The sequence below is a fragment of the Hevea brasiliensis genome, chromosome 2 (assembly GCF_030052815.1).
Source record: "Hevea brasiliensis isolate MT/VB/25A 57/8 chromosome 2, ASM3005281v1, whole genome shotgun sequence".
Lineage (NCBI taxonomy): Eukaryota > Viridiplantae > Streptophyta > Magnoliopsida > Malpighiales > Euphorbiaceae > Hevea > Hevea brasiliensis.
In genome coordinates, this window is record NC_079494.1 from 4,218,989 (window position 1) to 4,233,597 (window position 14,609).

General features: G+C 34.6%; 1 protein-coding gene across 4 annotated transcripts; it reads left to right on the forward strand.

The window, feature by feature from the left end:
• The first annotated feature begins 593 nt into the window (after window positions 1-593).
• On the forward strand, window positions 594-14,495 carry LOC110640032 (probable serine/threonine protein kinase IRE4). 4 transcript variants are annotated; one of them, XM_058132794.1, is made up of 19 exons: window positions 902-1,013; window positions 1,428-1,558; window positions 1,655-1,993; window positions 2,672-2,769; window positions 2,882-3,097; window positions 3,873-5,144; window positions 5,920-6,092; window positions 6,186-6,438; window positions 7,529-7,621; window positions 7,928-8,068; window positions 8,156-8,248; window positions 8,875-9,067; window positions 9,147-9,232; window positions 10,031-10,119; window positions 10,884-10,935; window positions 11,050-11,106; window positions 13,137-13,286; window positions 13,823-13,891; window positions 14,195-14,495. In XM_058132794.1, exons 3-19 carry the CDS (start codon window positions 1,978-1,980, stop codon window positions 14,297-14,299), a joined length of 3,156 nt encoding a protein of 1,051 aa, XP_057988777.1. In that variant the 5' UTR covers window positions 902-1,013; window positions 1,428-1,558; window positions 1,655-1,977; the 3' UTR covers window positions 14,300-14,495. The 4 variants fall into 4 exon arrangements, with proteins under 4 accessions (XP_057988767.1, XP_057988776.1, XP_057988769.1 ...); XM_058132784.1 differs by lacking the exons at window positions 1,428-1,558; window positions 1,655-1,993 and having other exon boundaries at window positions 594-1,013; XM_058132793.1 differs by lacking the exons at window positions 1,428-1,558; window positions 1,655-1,993; window positions 7,928-8,068 and having other exon boundaries at window positions 594-1,013.
• The last annotated feature ends 114 nt before the right edge of the window (window positions 14,496-14,609 follow it).

The following is a 14,609-nucleotide window of genomic DNA, read 5'->3' on the forward strand; positions in this document are numbered from 1 at the left end:
TTAAGTTCTTGTTTGATATGAAATTCATTAAGAAATTTAAAATTTAAATGTTTGATTTAAATAAAAGTTTATTTGAAATTTTTAATAATTAATTTGAAATTAATTATAACTAAATCATGCATATTTTAAGTAATAAAATTATCTTTTCTTATTATATATCATTCTATTTTATTTTTTCTTTTTATTTACACTTTTTTCATTTTATCTACATGATGCAATTGATGATATTATAATTATTTTGAATTCATATTTTTAATTAAAAAAAGAAAGATATATGCAATGATAGATAAATAAGAGTATTTTTGAAAAAATAATATTTTAAATTAAATTCTTCACTGCATAATAAATAAAAAAATTATTTCATTTAAAATAATTTTATTTTAATATAAAATATATCAAATAAAAAAACTCATTTAAAAATGAAATAAATTTTATTATAAACTTAAAACAAATATGGTCTAAAAGAGACTATTGATAAAACTAAATAACCCTCCTTGCCTAGGCTATTAATACTACCATATAAACAAAGTCAAAAGTCAAACTATATGCCAATTTCATATCATTTATAAACTTATAAATAAAGAAAAGAGAAATTCTCAGTGTTGTTTTATGAACTGCTCCACGCACCACCTTGGCTCATTCTCAACTAACCGCCACGGAGGACTCTTTTTTCTAACAAAGAGCCAAAAACTCTTAACGGCTGCCAAATATCGTTTCGCTTCACTTCTCAATTCCTTTTTTTGTTTTTCTTTTTCGAGCTTTTTCTTGATATTGGAAAGTAATTTCGATTATGGATGAAACCGATGGAAATTTCTCATCGCCACCGGCTGATATTCCGTCCGGTTTGAATCGGATTAAGACTCGTCCAGTCCCTTCCAAGGATCAGTTCAGTTCAAAACCAGATGACTTGACTCAGTCCAAGACTTATGTAGCTTCAAGGCCTCCCGTGAAGGGGAAGCAGAAGCAGAAGAGCCTGTTTCAAGGACGTGCTAAAGTTTCTTCTTCTAGAGGAGGTTCGATTTCTCTTTAACTTTGCTTTGCTGTTTATTTTGTTTTATTTAGATCCTCGTTTTCTGTTTCGGCATTGGCTAATTTATTCCCTTGATTTTGGTGATAAATCGAATTTTTAGCTTATCAAAATAGCAGTTAAGTATAGAATAGATTATGAAAATCCGGCTTTTTTTTTTTTTTTTTTTTCCTTTTAGTAAGTTTGTTCTGTCAAACTGTTCGACAAGGGTTTCAAGCTGTGAGATAATGAAAATAGGAATCCAGTTGGCGGCACTGTGTAAAAGTAATTGCAGAAGAAAAGTTTTTGTAAAGAGAGAGAGTTGACAAGATATTAAGTTGCACCCGGATTTTCAGGCCTTTGTTGCTTGCAAAGGGATTTTCTTGTATCTACTCAATATATAACGCTTTTCTTCTTCCAGATTTTGGGTTGTATACATCAAACCTGGGAAAATTTTATATTGAAACCTTCGCATAGACTTCATGATAGAATGCCAAATTGAAGTGGGCAGAAGCAGTGCATTGCCTTTGGGACTTTGCTAGTAGTTAAGAGGTTGTATACCATCCATTGGATTTTCCATTTGTCTATAATGTGAATCCTTAGCAACTGTGTTGTGAAATTTTGGCTTGTCATGCCATTTTGTGACAGGGTAGTATGATTATGCAACCATAATTCCACGAATATAAATGATGAGAACCCACATCAAGAAAAAATGGAGAAGGGTAGACTGGTTTAAAGGCATTGTTGGAAACTGTTGCCATGGAAATGTGGTCAACAGCGAAAAACTTAAGGGTATTAGTGCAAAATCTTTTGCCTGTACTGGTTTAGAGATTTCCATTTATGGGCTGTATGAGCATGTGCTTGTTTAAATGTTTAAGCCTACTAAAAAGTTATGTTAAGATCATCCATTGTCAACACAGCAGTGATGGCACTTGGCCACAACGAAATTGAAGTCATCAGTTCTGTTCTTGATGGGTCATAAGAAAGGTATCATTTGGTTAAGTTTTTTTTTTATTGTGTAAGATCCCATATCTTGGCATTTTGATGACTGATTATGACTTTTTGTTCATAATCTGGATGTTTATAGTTTCAAAAATTAAGAAATGCAAACTTAAGCTTGAACTGAAATCTTGTCTTATGTTTTAAATTTATTTTATGAATTATAGGGTTTTACCCTTTAAATCAGGATTGTGGTTCTACTAAATAAATGGAATTTAAATAGAAAAGTACAATGACCTGGCTTCTTTTTGGCCTTTGTTAATTAAGAAATATGGATATTTCCTTTTGGAAGTTGGTGATTTGGTCATTGTTCCCTCTTTTGTTCCTTATGGAGTTATTTCTTAGAGATTATCTGTCTTTCTATGTTATTACATGGAGACTTTTAGGTTCAAAAGTGTCTTCCTCCTATGAGCTTATAGTTATTATTTGAGGGCTTTTCTATTGGTGGGGAAATGATGAGATTTTTGCTATATGTTGTTTCTCTATAATGGGACCGTTTGGTGAGGGTGACATTCCAAGCTTTAGTTAATTAAAGTGTGACATTGCAAGCATACATCTTTGAAAGTAAAGTACCTTCTTTTTGTTTTTCTTGTTTTATGATGAGTAATTTTGGTTTATATAATAAAATGAATAGATAATTGATTCATTTTGGTTTCATATATGTAGAAGAACTGTGTAAAGGAAAGAAGTTAACTCGATGGTTCACGTCATATTTTTCCAAGGATATTAACCAAGTTATCAGTGATGTTTCTGCGAATATTGAGGTGAGCATTACATAATCATGCTTTGGAGACCATATTTTAGTTACTCCTATGTGTGAATATACATCGTACTTCACCAGATAGTATTAAATAAACCATACTACTAATTTGACAGGAGAGTAGCTTGGAAGCTAGGACACTTGACAAAAAGGAACAAGCAGGAAGCAAAATTTTCAATGATGAGAATTATCTAAATGGAAAGCAATCTTCTTTGGAGAGTTTAAGCCGGAGTAAAATGCCAAAGGGCTTAAAAAGTTTTTCCCATGAGTTAGGACCAAGGGGCAGCATTCCACCTGCCTTCCCTCGGGCTCATAGCTACAGTGATTTGAAGGTATTTGAAGAGAAAGATAATTCTCATTAATTTCAAAATAATCTGGATACAAAATATATATACACTTTGTCTCTAACTAATTAGGAATGTTATCCTAAGATTATGAAACTAATTAGCAGTGCAATATCTTGCAAATATACAGGATTTGACTTTTCATAACAATATTCTTTAATAATTCACTTAAGAAAATTTTGGTTTAGGATTGTGCTTTTTCATTTTCATGGGTAATAGTAAAAAGGACTAACAAATAACAATGCATAAGATTGTCCTTTTTAGTGGTAAGCTTTTAATGGTACATTCATTTCTTAGTCTGCCACTTCTTCAGTCTGGTGTTTCAATGGTTGCTGATGGTTTATTTACAACTCTTTAATGGCATATTAGTTCTATAAGGTGTATTCTAACTTATATTTTAGAGGGAGACTAGTTATTTTGTAGCTGATCCTATTGGTGCGGCATAGACAAAATGAATACTCATTGATATGACTTCAAAAAATTTTAGAATGCAACGGTTGTACTATAACTATTGAGCATGGTTGATCCCAATATAAGCAAAGATTAAAATCTATTTATTGTACATACAACAGTTGCACATGAATAATTTCTCTAAGACTTCTTACACCAAATAAATTTCATAGCATGAGATAAGCAAATTGCCAAATCTTTTGGTATCTATTTGCATAGAAGAAAAAAATAACTTACACTTTATCAAACTTTATGTTCCAAGAAAAACTTTTTTATTATCTTTTGCTTTTTTGCTTCCATGAGTTGCCATTAGGAGCTGTTGGGTTCTTTGCATTCAAGATTTGATGCTGCTAAAGAATTGGTGAATGCAGAACTGGCTAGTTTTGCAGGCGATGTCATGGATGTCCTTGAGAAAATTGACTCTTCATTGCAAGAAGACTTGAAAATGGGAGAGGATCTTCTGATTCTGGCACAGCTGTGCATGGAGATGAACTGCTCTCAGTTTCGCATCAAGTGTCAAATAATCGTTCAAGATCTGACTGAGAAAAGACAACAGTGTCAAACTGGACTACTGAAGTGGCTATTTACTCGCATGCTTTTTATATTGACACGCTGCACTAGACTATTGCAGTTTCAGAAGGACACCAAACCTATTGATGAGAAATCACTTTGTAAGCTCACAAAATGTCTAGAAAGTGTTCCTTCTGTTGAAATGAGTTGGGTTGCCAAACATGGGATTGGTGATTCTGATATTGGTTATGCTTTAAATCAGAAAGGTGACATCAAACAAAAGTTGCAGGGAGAAAATAATTTATCTTCTCTTCCTGAGGCAGTGTGCTGTGGTTCTCAAGAGCTGGATGATCTGAGTGGCGTAACTTCCATAAAGGATTCTCTGGAACAAAAGTTGCCATCTCAAAATTCCAACAAAGAGCCCCTTTTACAACTGCAACAGTTTTGTCATGCTGATAAAAGCTCCATTAGAAATTCAATAAACAATTCTAGTTGTTCACTTCATGATCAGAGGCAATGCTTAAATGATTCTCTTCATGAACAGGAGCGAGTTTTAGATGTATCTGATTCAGTGATCTGTAGAATATGTGAAGAAATTGTGCCTATTTCTCATCTAGAATCTCATTCTTATATATGTGCATATGCAGATAAGTGCGACTTAAATTGTCTAGATGTAGATGAACGCCTTTTGAACCTTGCAGAGATATTGGAACAGATTGTAGAGTCACGTAATATTGATGTTCATCCATCATATAGCCCTGAAAATTCAAGAACACAAACTGTAAATTCTGTCACTGCTGAAGTTTGCTCTCCCAAGATAAGTGAATGGCGAAATAAAGGTGTTGAAGGAATGTTTGAAGATATACATGAGATGGATACTGCATTTATAGATGATTCTCATCTATCCCCTGCTAACTTAAAAGGCCACTTCAGTATAAAGTTATGTAATAATGGTGCAACCTCCTCAACTGGAAGCATGACATCAGTTTCCTCCACTAATACCCCAAAAGCTGGCCATTTTGTTTCCTTCTGGTTAGAACATAACAATCCTTCAGAGTTAGAGGACATCCAACAGGTTAGTCATTTCTGTGATAGATTTTTATTTTCTGAACATTCAATATTTTATACTAGTATTTTCCCCCTTATTGCAGCAGTAAATCTTAAACACTGAAAATTATGATGAAAAATTTTAGTTGGTAAAGTTCATAATCTATTTCAGCAGCTTTATTATATGTCAGAATCAGCTTTACATGGCATTTGGGAGATCGTCGAGTGCACTTGCTGGCAACATGTTCATGCAACTGCACAGTCTAGCCATGGCGCTTTTTTTTTTTTTTTGTGAGATGCGATGTTGTAGAAGTACTTGGATCACCTTGAGATTCGGTAAAATCCTTAAGGGAAACATATAATTCTGCCTAGAGCTAGGAGCAACTGGATTAAGTACATAACAAATTCAAAAGCTATTTTGTATGATTTCTATCATCTCAAATTTTCCTCAAAAGTTGATTAAACTTCGACCGAGCTGTTGTTATGTATTTTGTCTATAGCAAGAATGTGAAAATTATTGCATAAAACTAGATTTAATGTAGATTCATTACATTAGTTATATCTCCCCACTATTATAGATTCCTCTCAGTGTGGACCCATTTTTGCAGTGGAAGTTCATTTGCGTCTCTTCTATGCTTACTTTTGGCCTTTTATATATCTTGTGTTTTAGTGCTTTGATTTTTGGCTGGCAAGCAATTTTTTAGTTAGTTTTCACTGTTTTCAAGTAATTCTTGCATGTTCCTTTACACTTGCTTTTAATGCTAATACAATGTTGAATATGGATCTCTTGTTTTCCTGAACAGATGATTGACCTTGCAGACATAGCCCGCTGTGTGGCAAGCACAAATCTCTCAAAGGAAGGGTCATATGAGTTTTTGCTTGCTTGTATGCAAGATCTACAGGATGTTTTACATAATAGCAAGCTCAAAGCTCTTGTAATAGACACTTTTGGGGGTCGGATAGAGAAACTTCTGCGGTAATTTGATTTTCAAAAGAGTTTTTCCTATAACAACACGACTTGCCAAAGTCCTTGATAATTTTCATTTCTATTTCCTGCCTGCATCTGCAGGGAAAAGTATATACTTGCTTGTGACATAATGGATACTAAAAGTCCTGCAAGTGACGCGAAACTTAAGGAAAATTCTAGACTTTTATTCGATAATGCATCTCAAAGTAGTGCAACGTCAACTCCTGTACACTCATCACATAAAGAAAGGACAAGCATTGATGATTTTGAAATCATCAAACCAATAAGTAGAGGTGCCTTTGGGAAAGTCTTTCTGGCACGCAAACGGATAACAGGAGATTTATTTGCAATTAAGGTAAATAATCACCTTTTGCTGATTTGCAGCTTAGTAAAAGATAACTAAATATTGAATTCTGTGGATTTTTCTTCGTGAATAACCATAGCCACTTCAAACATGGATTTTTCTTAATATTTGCAAGAAGCATGGCTATATTGATGGCTTGAGATGGAAGAGGGTAAATACAAGTAGTTATATCGTAAATGCATATTAGCTAAATATGGGACTGCTAGATGAATCTAAGTATTTTAAGATGCTAGGTCATTTGCTAGAGTTATATTTAATGACCATGGCAGCAAGGTTCAGCTTGAAGGTGCTAACAGTGGTAGAGAAAGGAAATATTGCAGCAAGTTGGTTAGGTTATACAAAATTGTATGTGGCTGTGCTAGCTGGTAATCAAGGCTTAGGTGTATGACTCATAAATGTTAGCTTGATGTTTGCATTTTAAAATGTTTGCCATATTTCTGCAAGTTTAAAAGAATTATCAGTTGTCAGCTCAACTAGATAATTCTTAAACTCAGTTGTCAGCACAACTAAATAATTCTTAAACTTTGTAACTTGATTCTATTTGTGGCCATATTAGTTGCTGAACAATAGGTTAATATGTCTGCTACCGCCACCTTCAATCAGTTTGTTTTGGCACATCAATGTGCAAGATCATGAATTTTCCTTGATTTCTTTGTTCATCTATGGTGAGTATTGTGTGTGTGGGATGTATATTTATATCCATTTTCAGATAACAGATTTGGGTCTTATATTCATCCTCGTTTTTGGCCAGCATCAAGGATCTGGATTAAAAATTTTAATTACACAAGATGCTCATGACCATTATTTTTTTCTTTTTTAATGAGAACAAACAAAGAATAGCAAAAGTAGAATAGGCAAATGCAGGGGATAGCCGAGTGTCACATTGGTGTAATCTATGAAAATCATTGTTCTCCAAAACAGAGGTCTATTATCTGATTATTTTTTAAACTTATTTCTTTGATTCAGCTTTCTTCTCATGGAAGTACATGCAGTTATTTGTTTGCTTTTGTTTTCTGTTATTCAACTGGTGAATAACTGTTTGTATATGTTAGTAATACAATGCAGTTTTTGGCTTATACAGGTTCTCAAGAAACTGGACATGTTGTGCAAGAATGATGTTCAGCGCATATTAGCAGAACGTAACATACTAATAACAGTTCGAAACCCATTTGTGGTAATATTAAAGTTTAGATTGCTTTGGACTATGACATGTTGTGATTTAAGCACAATATGTAAAACACACATTCTTTTTGTGAATTTTTATTTATTGTTTTTTATGATACCAACTATATTCATGATAAGTTTGTCTAGCATTTGCTTGAGCCCCTAATCCTTGCACATGTTGACCACTATATTTCTCCTTGAATTGCCATCACATCATCTTTTAGTGGTCTTATGAAATGATGGTTAATGTTTTCTTACCAGAATTTCTGAAGCTATGAATTTGAAAATTGGATATAAATTGTGGTCTTCATTACAGGTTCGATTTTTTTATTCCTTCACCTGTAGCGATAACCTCTATTTGGTTATGGAATATCTCAATGGAGGTGATCTATATTCTTTGCTGAGAAAAGTCAGTTGCCTTGAGGAAGATGTAGCCCGTATATATATTGCAGAACTGGTTTGTTAGAATAAAGCCATATGTGCCCATATATCCTTATTTAGTTTTTCTACTTTGTTTAACTTGAGGAGGTTCTACCTGTTACAGGTTCTTGCTTTAGAGTATCTCCACTCTCTTGGAATTGTGCATCGTGATCTGAAACCAGACAACATACTGATTGCGCATGATGGGCACATCAAGGTCTGGTGTTTAAATTGAATGGTTCTACCAATTCTTACAATATAAGTGGATAAAATAGTTATTCAGAAGGAATATGTGTGTTTGTGATGTAGAACAAAGAGGAACAAGGAACAAATCCTTAGGGAAAAGAGAAGTATTTCTCAATTGTATTATTTTCAATTAATAATCATAGTCAAACGCTAATAATAATATAAGATTTAGCTATATTTATAAAGCTTACAACCCTAATCAATTTAGGAATATAAACCCTACTTTATTCTAATTAGGAATACTAAATATGATAAATTTCCTAAACAAAATATTAATGTAATTCCAAAACAATAGAAACTTTTTAAATTTCCTAATTATATAATAATTAAAATTCCTAAATAGAATTCTCTTCCCATACTGAATCAATTTGTGCATTAAAACACAATTTCATACATAAGATTGTCCAAAGCTGCTTCTGAAGCTAGAGGTTAATCCGCTTTCATATTAATGTTTCTTGCAAAATTCTTGCTAAACTACTCTTCTGCATAATTGTCTTGGGAGCTAACCTGGACCCTAGATTGTGGGTTTGAATTTTCTATCTGCATCGCCTCATTATTTATGGGTGTTAATATACTAATGATTGCCTATATTGCCAGCTTACAGACTTTGGGCTGTCAAAAATTGGCCTTATAAACAGCACCATTGAATTGTCAGGACCTGAGATGGATAGAAATAAAGTTTCAGGTGCTCATAGCCCACACACTCAACAAGCAGAAGACAGAAGTCGGCACTCAGCTGTTGGAACACCTGACTATCTTGCACCTGAAATTCTTCTTGGGACTGAGCATGGTCTGGTTTTCAACCTGAATTTAGATTTTTGTCTTGAGTTTCCCTAGGAGTTGTATTTACCTCCTGTTCATTTGTGCAGGTTATGCTGCAGACTGGTGGTCTGCGGGAATAATTTTATTTGAACTTTTAACTGGAATACCACCCTTCACTGCTGAGAGTCCTGAGGTATCTTTCATGCTCAAAACTCTTTACTTGATGGTCCTAAATCATAGTGGTTGGGGATGACGGCAATTTTCGCAAGTTTATTAACATAATCATTTTGATTATAGTTTTTTATATCTGTTGAAGCAGCACCTGTGGATTCAGTATCAGTTTTCTGGACCCTGTGCTAGATATGGTTGCATGAAACAAATCCTATGCTGCATTTTACTGTCTGTAATGTCTGAGAAACATCTCAGTATTCTGTATTAATTTTTCCCTTGGATCTTCATGTTAAAATGGGTTTCTTTCATGTGACTTGGTTGCCTTCAATCTTTGGCTATATATTCTCCTTGATAGTGTGATTGACTTCAAAAATGATGCTAATGAATTTGGATTATAAATATCTTAATGGAAAAAAGAGGCATTGTAAAAAAGATCCTCTCTCTCTCTCTCTCTCTCTCTCTCTCTCTCACACACACACACACACACACACACACACACACACATCATTTCTCTATTGGGCAGATACTGTTGTGAAATTATGAATGAATTATCCACTGAAGTGGATGAAGGATATGAGAAATACATTTTGCCATTTATAATGTTTGAGATGGCTGCTAGAATTTTGCAAGCCAATTGATTATAACTTATATTTGTGACCCTTTAACTGCAATTTATGTGTCTACCCAGTACCACCATGGTTACTGATCTCTTTGCCTCGCCTAACCTGTTTTCTTTTGAGTACAACTTTTTTTTCCCTTTAAATAGATTCCCTAAGTTGAGAATTAATTCTTTCTGGCTCTTTTGTTCTTTCTGATGCAGATAATTTTTTACAACATTCTTAATAGAAAAATCCCTTGGCCTCCTGTTCCAGACAGCATGTCTTACGAGGCCCAAGACTTCATTAACAGGTTGAAATTAGCTCTGAATCTCTAAGAAGTTGTTTGCTTATTTTATTTTGTGGATCCACTGATGCTTAAAATCATCTTTTGAAGTGTGAATGTGGGCATGGGAGCTGGTCCTCAAATTTAAAGAAGGCTTTGCCTTCATTACTACATCCTATGACTACTAAATACTTAAGATCCAGATGAAAATTCCAACATAGAAAACAACTAATTATTTGGGTACCATCCACCATAAATTGCATGATAATCTTTTGTATTTGAAATACCTAGATGCTTTAAGAAGTAAAAAATTGAACATGTAAAAAAGTAAATTTAGATTTTCAACGTATGCATGTCTCAGGAAATAATAAAAAATTATATAATTTGCAAGGATTCAAATGAATAATCCTATAAATAAACTTCTTGTGTATCTTGTCATTTATAATGTTAACTCTAAAGTGGAAGCCTTTTTTCAATATTTTCGCTTCTCACACTGTCCAACAATGAGTCTACTTTCATTCATAATTTTTCTTTATTGGCAAAGGCCGCATATTATCTACAGCACAATCATTGCCAACATCATTTTTCATTTTTATTTTCCACAATTTCATACCTACTTGGGTAACTAAAGAACAAATATTACCATTTTGGTCATTTTGTGTGACAAGTTATACACATATATGTGTGTGTGCGCGCGTGCATTAGGCTCTAAATTTTCTATTTGTGCATGTGGTATAGCGTTTTTAATTTTATGGTCTAAGAATTACTCAATTCCAATTATTTCTTTGCAGGTTAATTACTCATGATCCAAATCAACGCTTAGGAGCGAATGGATCAACAGAGGTTGATTTCACTGCCTAAACTTTGTTCATTGACAAAGCAACCTTTTTCCCTTTGTACCATGAAAACTTGAAATTTACATATTGGTTTTTATTCCTTGCATTGGTTATCTTATAGGTTAAATCACATCCTTTTTTCAGAGGAGTGGATTGGGACAACCTTGCATTGCAAAAGGTACTAATTCAAGCTGCTTTGTGGTATTAATTCAGATTCATAATTTCTTAAGAAGTATAATGCACCATTTGTTCAGTGAGGCACGCTGCCCCACCATCCAACCCCCTCTCCTCTCCCCCCCCCCCCCCGACGGCCGCGGGCTCACGCACGCACACACTTTCCACATTGTGTGCCATGGTCATTTTAGCTCAGGAGCAACAGAAAGCAAGAGTCGAAGGCTGTTTGGTAGTTGAGTAAGTAAGCAAGGGCAGGTGAGAGAGAAAAGAAGAATGGGCAGAGAGAGAGAGAGAAGATTATAGAAAAATGGAGAGAAATTAAGGAAGAAGATTTGGGAATTTCTGATCCTTTATACAGCCAACTCAATGCACTCACAGCATTTTGCTGACTTACTCTTCCCCCTGCTCTGTAACTTCATTCCTTAACGTTACCCCCTCTGGAGATCTTCCTTGTCCCCAAGGAAGAATTCAGGAATTTGAGCTTGATAGACTGGTTTTCCCAAATTGAAGGCTCGTCTTTTGGACTGAACTTGCTTTGATAGACCATTCTCTCTTCTCTACATTTCCACAAACACCTTGTAAGCACAGAATTCTTATTGCCTGAAACTTTTCCTCTGCCTCCACCACATCTTAACTACCATCTCTTTGAGTTTAATTTTCTTCTTAGAAAGTTAATCTTCACAACACGAGAATCTTTGAAACCCACAAAATACTATGGTACCATCAAGAACCAACTCTTTAACAAAGGAAAAATTTTGCATATGACATGTTTGATTAAGGTAAATTTCTGTAATCCATGACTATTTTCAACAATTTCAGCAAGTTGGGTAATGGACAAAAGATCCTCGCTTTCTTGGACTAATGCTTTCAATTTTGTACTGCAACAGTTGGCGCTTTTATTCCAAAATCAGAATTTTCATTTTGTTGCTAGATCAATCCTCTTTCAACACTAGAACTTGTAGCAAGAATCGTAAGAATTGCAGTTGCCTGCTGTCCCAGAGACTTTTCCCTTCGTTTTACAATCAAAATAAATCTTATATCAATTCATTGTGATTGATAAACATCTCCAAAATTTGTTTCTGCTGATCCATAATTTGTTACCGAAAATCCAATCTGTAATTTGCGTGATTCTTCTTGCGTAATGTCCAGCCCCCAAAATTTTCCTTCTTGAATTCTTGCAATCAAAAGATATTATTTGTTCATCCAGATACGCCATTTTTGCTAGGCAAGCAGTTGTTTCCTCTAGATCATACTGCTTTGATTCCAAAATGTTGGGCCCCACTCTAATTTGAGCTCGGGAACAATGGGGAATGGAAGTTGAAGGCTGTTTGGAAGATGAGAAGGTAGAGAGATAGTATGAGAAAAAGGAAAGTTGAGAGAGAGAGAGAGAGAGAGAGAGAGAGAGAGAGAGATTAAGGAAGAAGATTTGCGAATTTCTGGCATTTTCATTCACAGCGATTGATACAATCCAGGCTCCTCTTTCTGTAAAGCCAGCTTAATGCACTCACACAATACTTTGCTGACTTACTTTTCCTCCTGCTTTGTAACTTCATTCCTTACATGCTTTTAGTGTATTGGGTAGTAATTGATGGATAATTGTGTTGTCCAGCAAATTCTTTATGTCAATCTTCTGAATGACAAAAGTATACATTGGTAGAATTGGTCAACCAGGAGATCATTGATTAGTGGACATGCTGCTTCTCAAAGTCCAAGATATGAAAAAATATTGCTTCAGTTGACTTTCTTCTTAGATGGACTTGTTTACATGATATTATTAATAATGATTTTACACTGCAAACATTTGATATTCGTTTATGCATAGTAAAAATGCTCTTTTCCAAGGATAAAGGGCTTTTAACTTACAAGATTTATGTGTGCTTGGTTGAGCCCTTGCAATAAACTTAGCTTGCCTCATTTTCTTCTTCCCGTGTCCATGTTTTTAAAATGGGTACATATTTCTAGAAGTATCTTTTAGTTTTTCCTCTTTTTGGAGTTTGGTAAATATTGTTAACTTGACCTTAATTTTATTGATAGGCCGTCTTTGTACCTAGCCCTGACAGTGCAGATGACACGAGCTATTTTGTGTCACGATTTTCTCAAATATCTAGCGGAATGCCAAATGATCAAAATAGTAGCTGTTCTGATACTGAAGATTATGGCTTATCCTCAAATACTGGAGACGAGGTATAAATATTAACTCCAAAAGTAGACTGCTTATTATTCTGTTTATATTCAGTGATTACAGCGAGTTTGCAGAAGTTTCTGGTGATACTTTCTATATATATTAAATCTGTAGATATTGTGGAACTGATTACAGTTACTCGTGCTATAGTTTTTGCTTTTAGGCACCTTTATTCAGCAGATCTGTAACTGTGGTCTCTTCATCATTGCTTTCTAACTAAGAACCTTCTCTTTTCTTCTGCTGCTAAAAGTGCCGTAGAATACAACCAGAATGGACGATGAATACCTTGATGAGAAAACTGATATTTAACATGTCTGATTCCTTCTCTGCGGTTTGGGGAAGGAGATTTTTCTTTAAACCACAATCTTCCCAACCCCCCCTCTCCCCTTTTTTTTTGGGGAGGTGGGGGAGAATGGCAGAGGTGTTGAAGGGAGTCCAACGGGATTAAGATTAGAGCTATTTGACCATTTATTCATTTGTTATAAGTTTCTGATGTCATGATTGAGATCTGATTATGAGTCTATTTTCATCTTTTCAGATGGATGAGTGTGGTGACCTGGCAGAGTTTGATTCTTCTCCACTCGCCTTAATAAATTTTTCTTTCAAGGTAAGGGCTTGTAGCCTCTGACTGGAGAATCGGTTCTTATCTTTGGGACTCTTTTAACTTAAAGATTACCAACTAAGCTTACTTTGAAATTATATGCCCTCCCAATCCTCAAGATTCTGCACTAGTGTTTATGATTTAGCTCAATTACTCACATTCTGCACTGGTGTTTACTCAATAACCAACGGTAGAGCCATCACCTACCATTGCAAAATGCAGCCTATCCCACCTTCACACCTCAAATGAAAGATTCATCAGAACGGCATTCATGCATTATAGTTTGTTGATTAAAAGTCTACTTTGCAGAATCTGTCACAGTTGGCATCTATTAATCACGACGTGCTCTTACAAACCGGGAGGGATTCAGGAAAGCATTCTCCCTCCAGAGCTCCGGACACAGAACATATTTAACAGGTAATTTCGGTACAATGATTACGTGCTAAGAAAATTAAAAGAAAGGGATAAATACTCCTCTCTGTGCGTGTGTGTGAGACAGTAGGAGAGAGCTCATAGCTTTAGTCATGTAAATAAAATGATAAAATATTTTTCTTTGTACAGAAAACAATAAAATCGAAGGAAATAATAATAGTCCTTTTTCATTGTATTATTTAAGGTATCAATTTTTCTCCCTTGAGGGTGAGAAGACTGAAACCTAGCATCCATCCATGGGATTTTCATCAATATTGGACTCATTGCATAGCCCATAAATAAAACGATATAA

What these genes read in the sequence shown, in the direction of transcription:
- LOC110640032 (XM_058132784.1), top strand. Translation starts at nt 791, where the DNA reads ATGGATGAAACCGATGGAAATTTCTCATCGCCACCGGCTGATATTCCG. An exon ending in GAGATTTATTTGCAATTAAG is followed by an intron (nt 6,439 to 7,528) that starts GTAAATAATCAC and finishes TGGCTTATACAG; the next exon opens with GTTCTCAAGAAACTGGACAT. An exon ending in TCACTGCTGAGAGTCCTGAG is followed by an intron (nt 9,233 to 10,030) that starts GTATCTTTCATG and finishes TTTCTGATGCAG; the next exon opens with ATAATTTTTTACAACATTCT.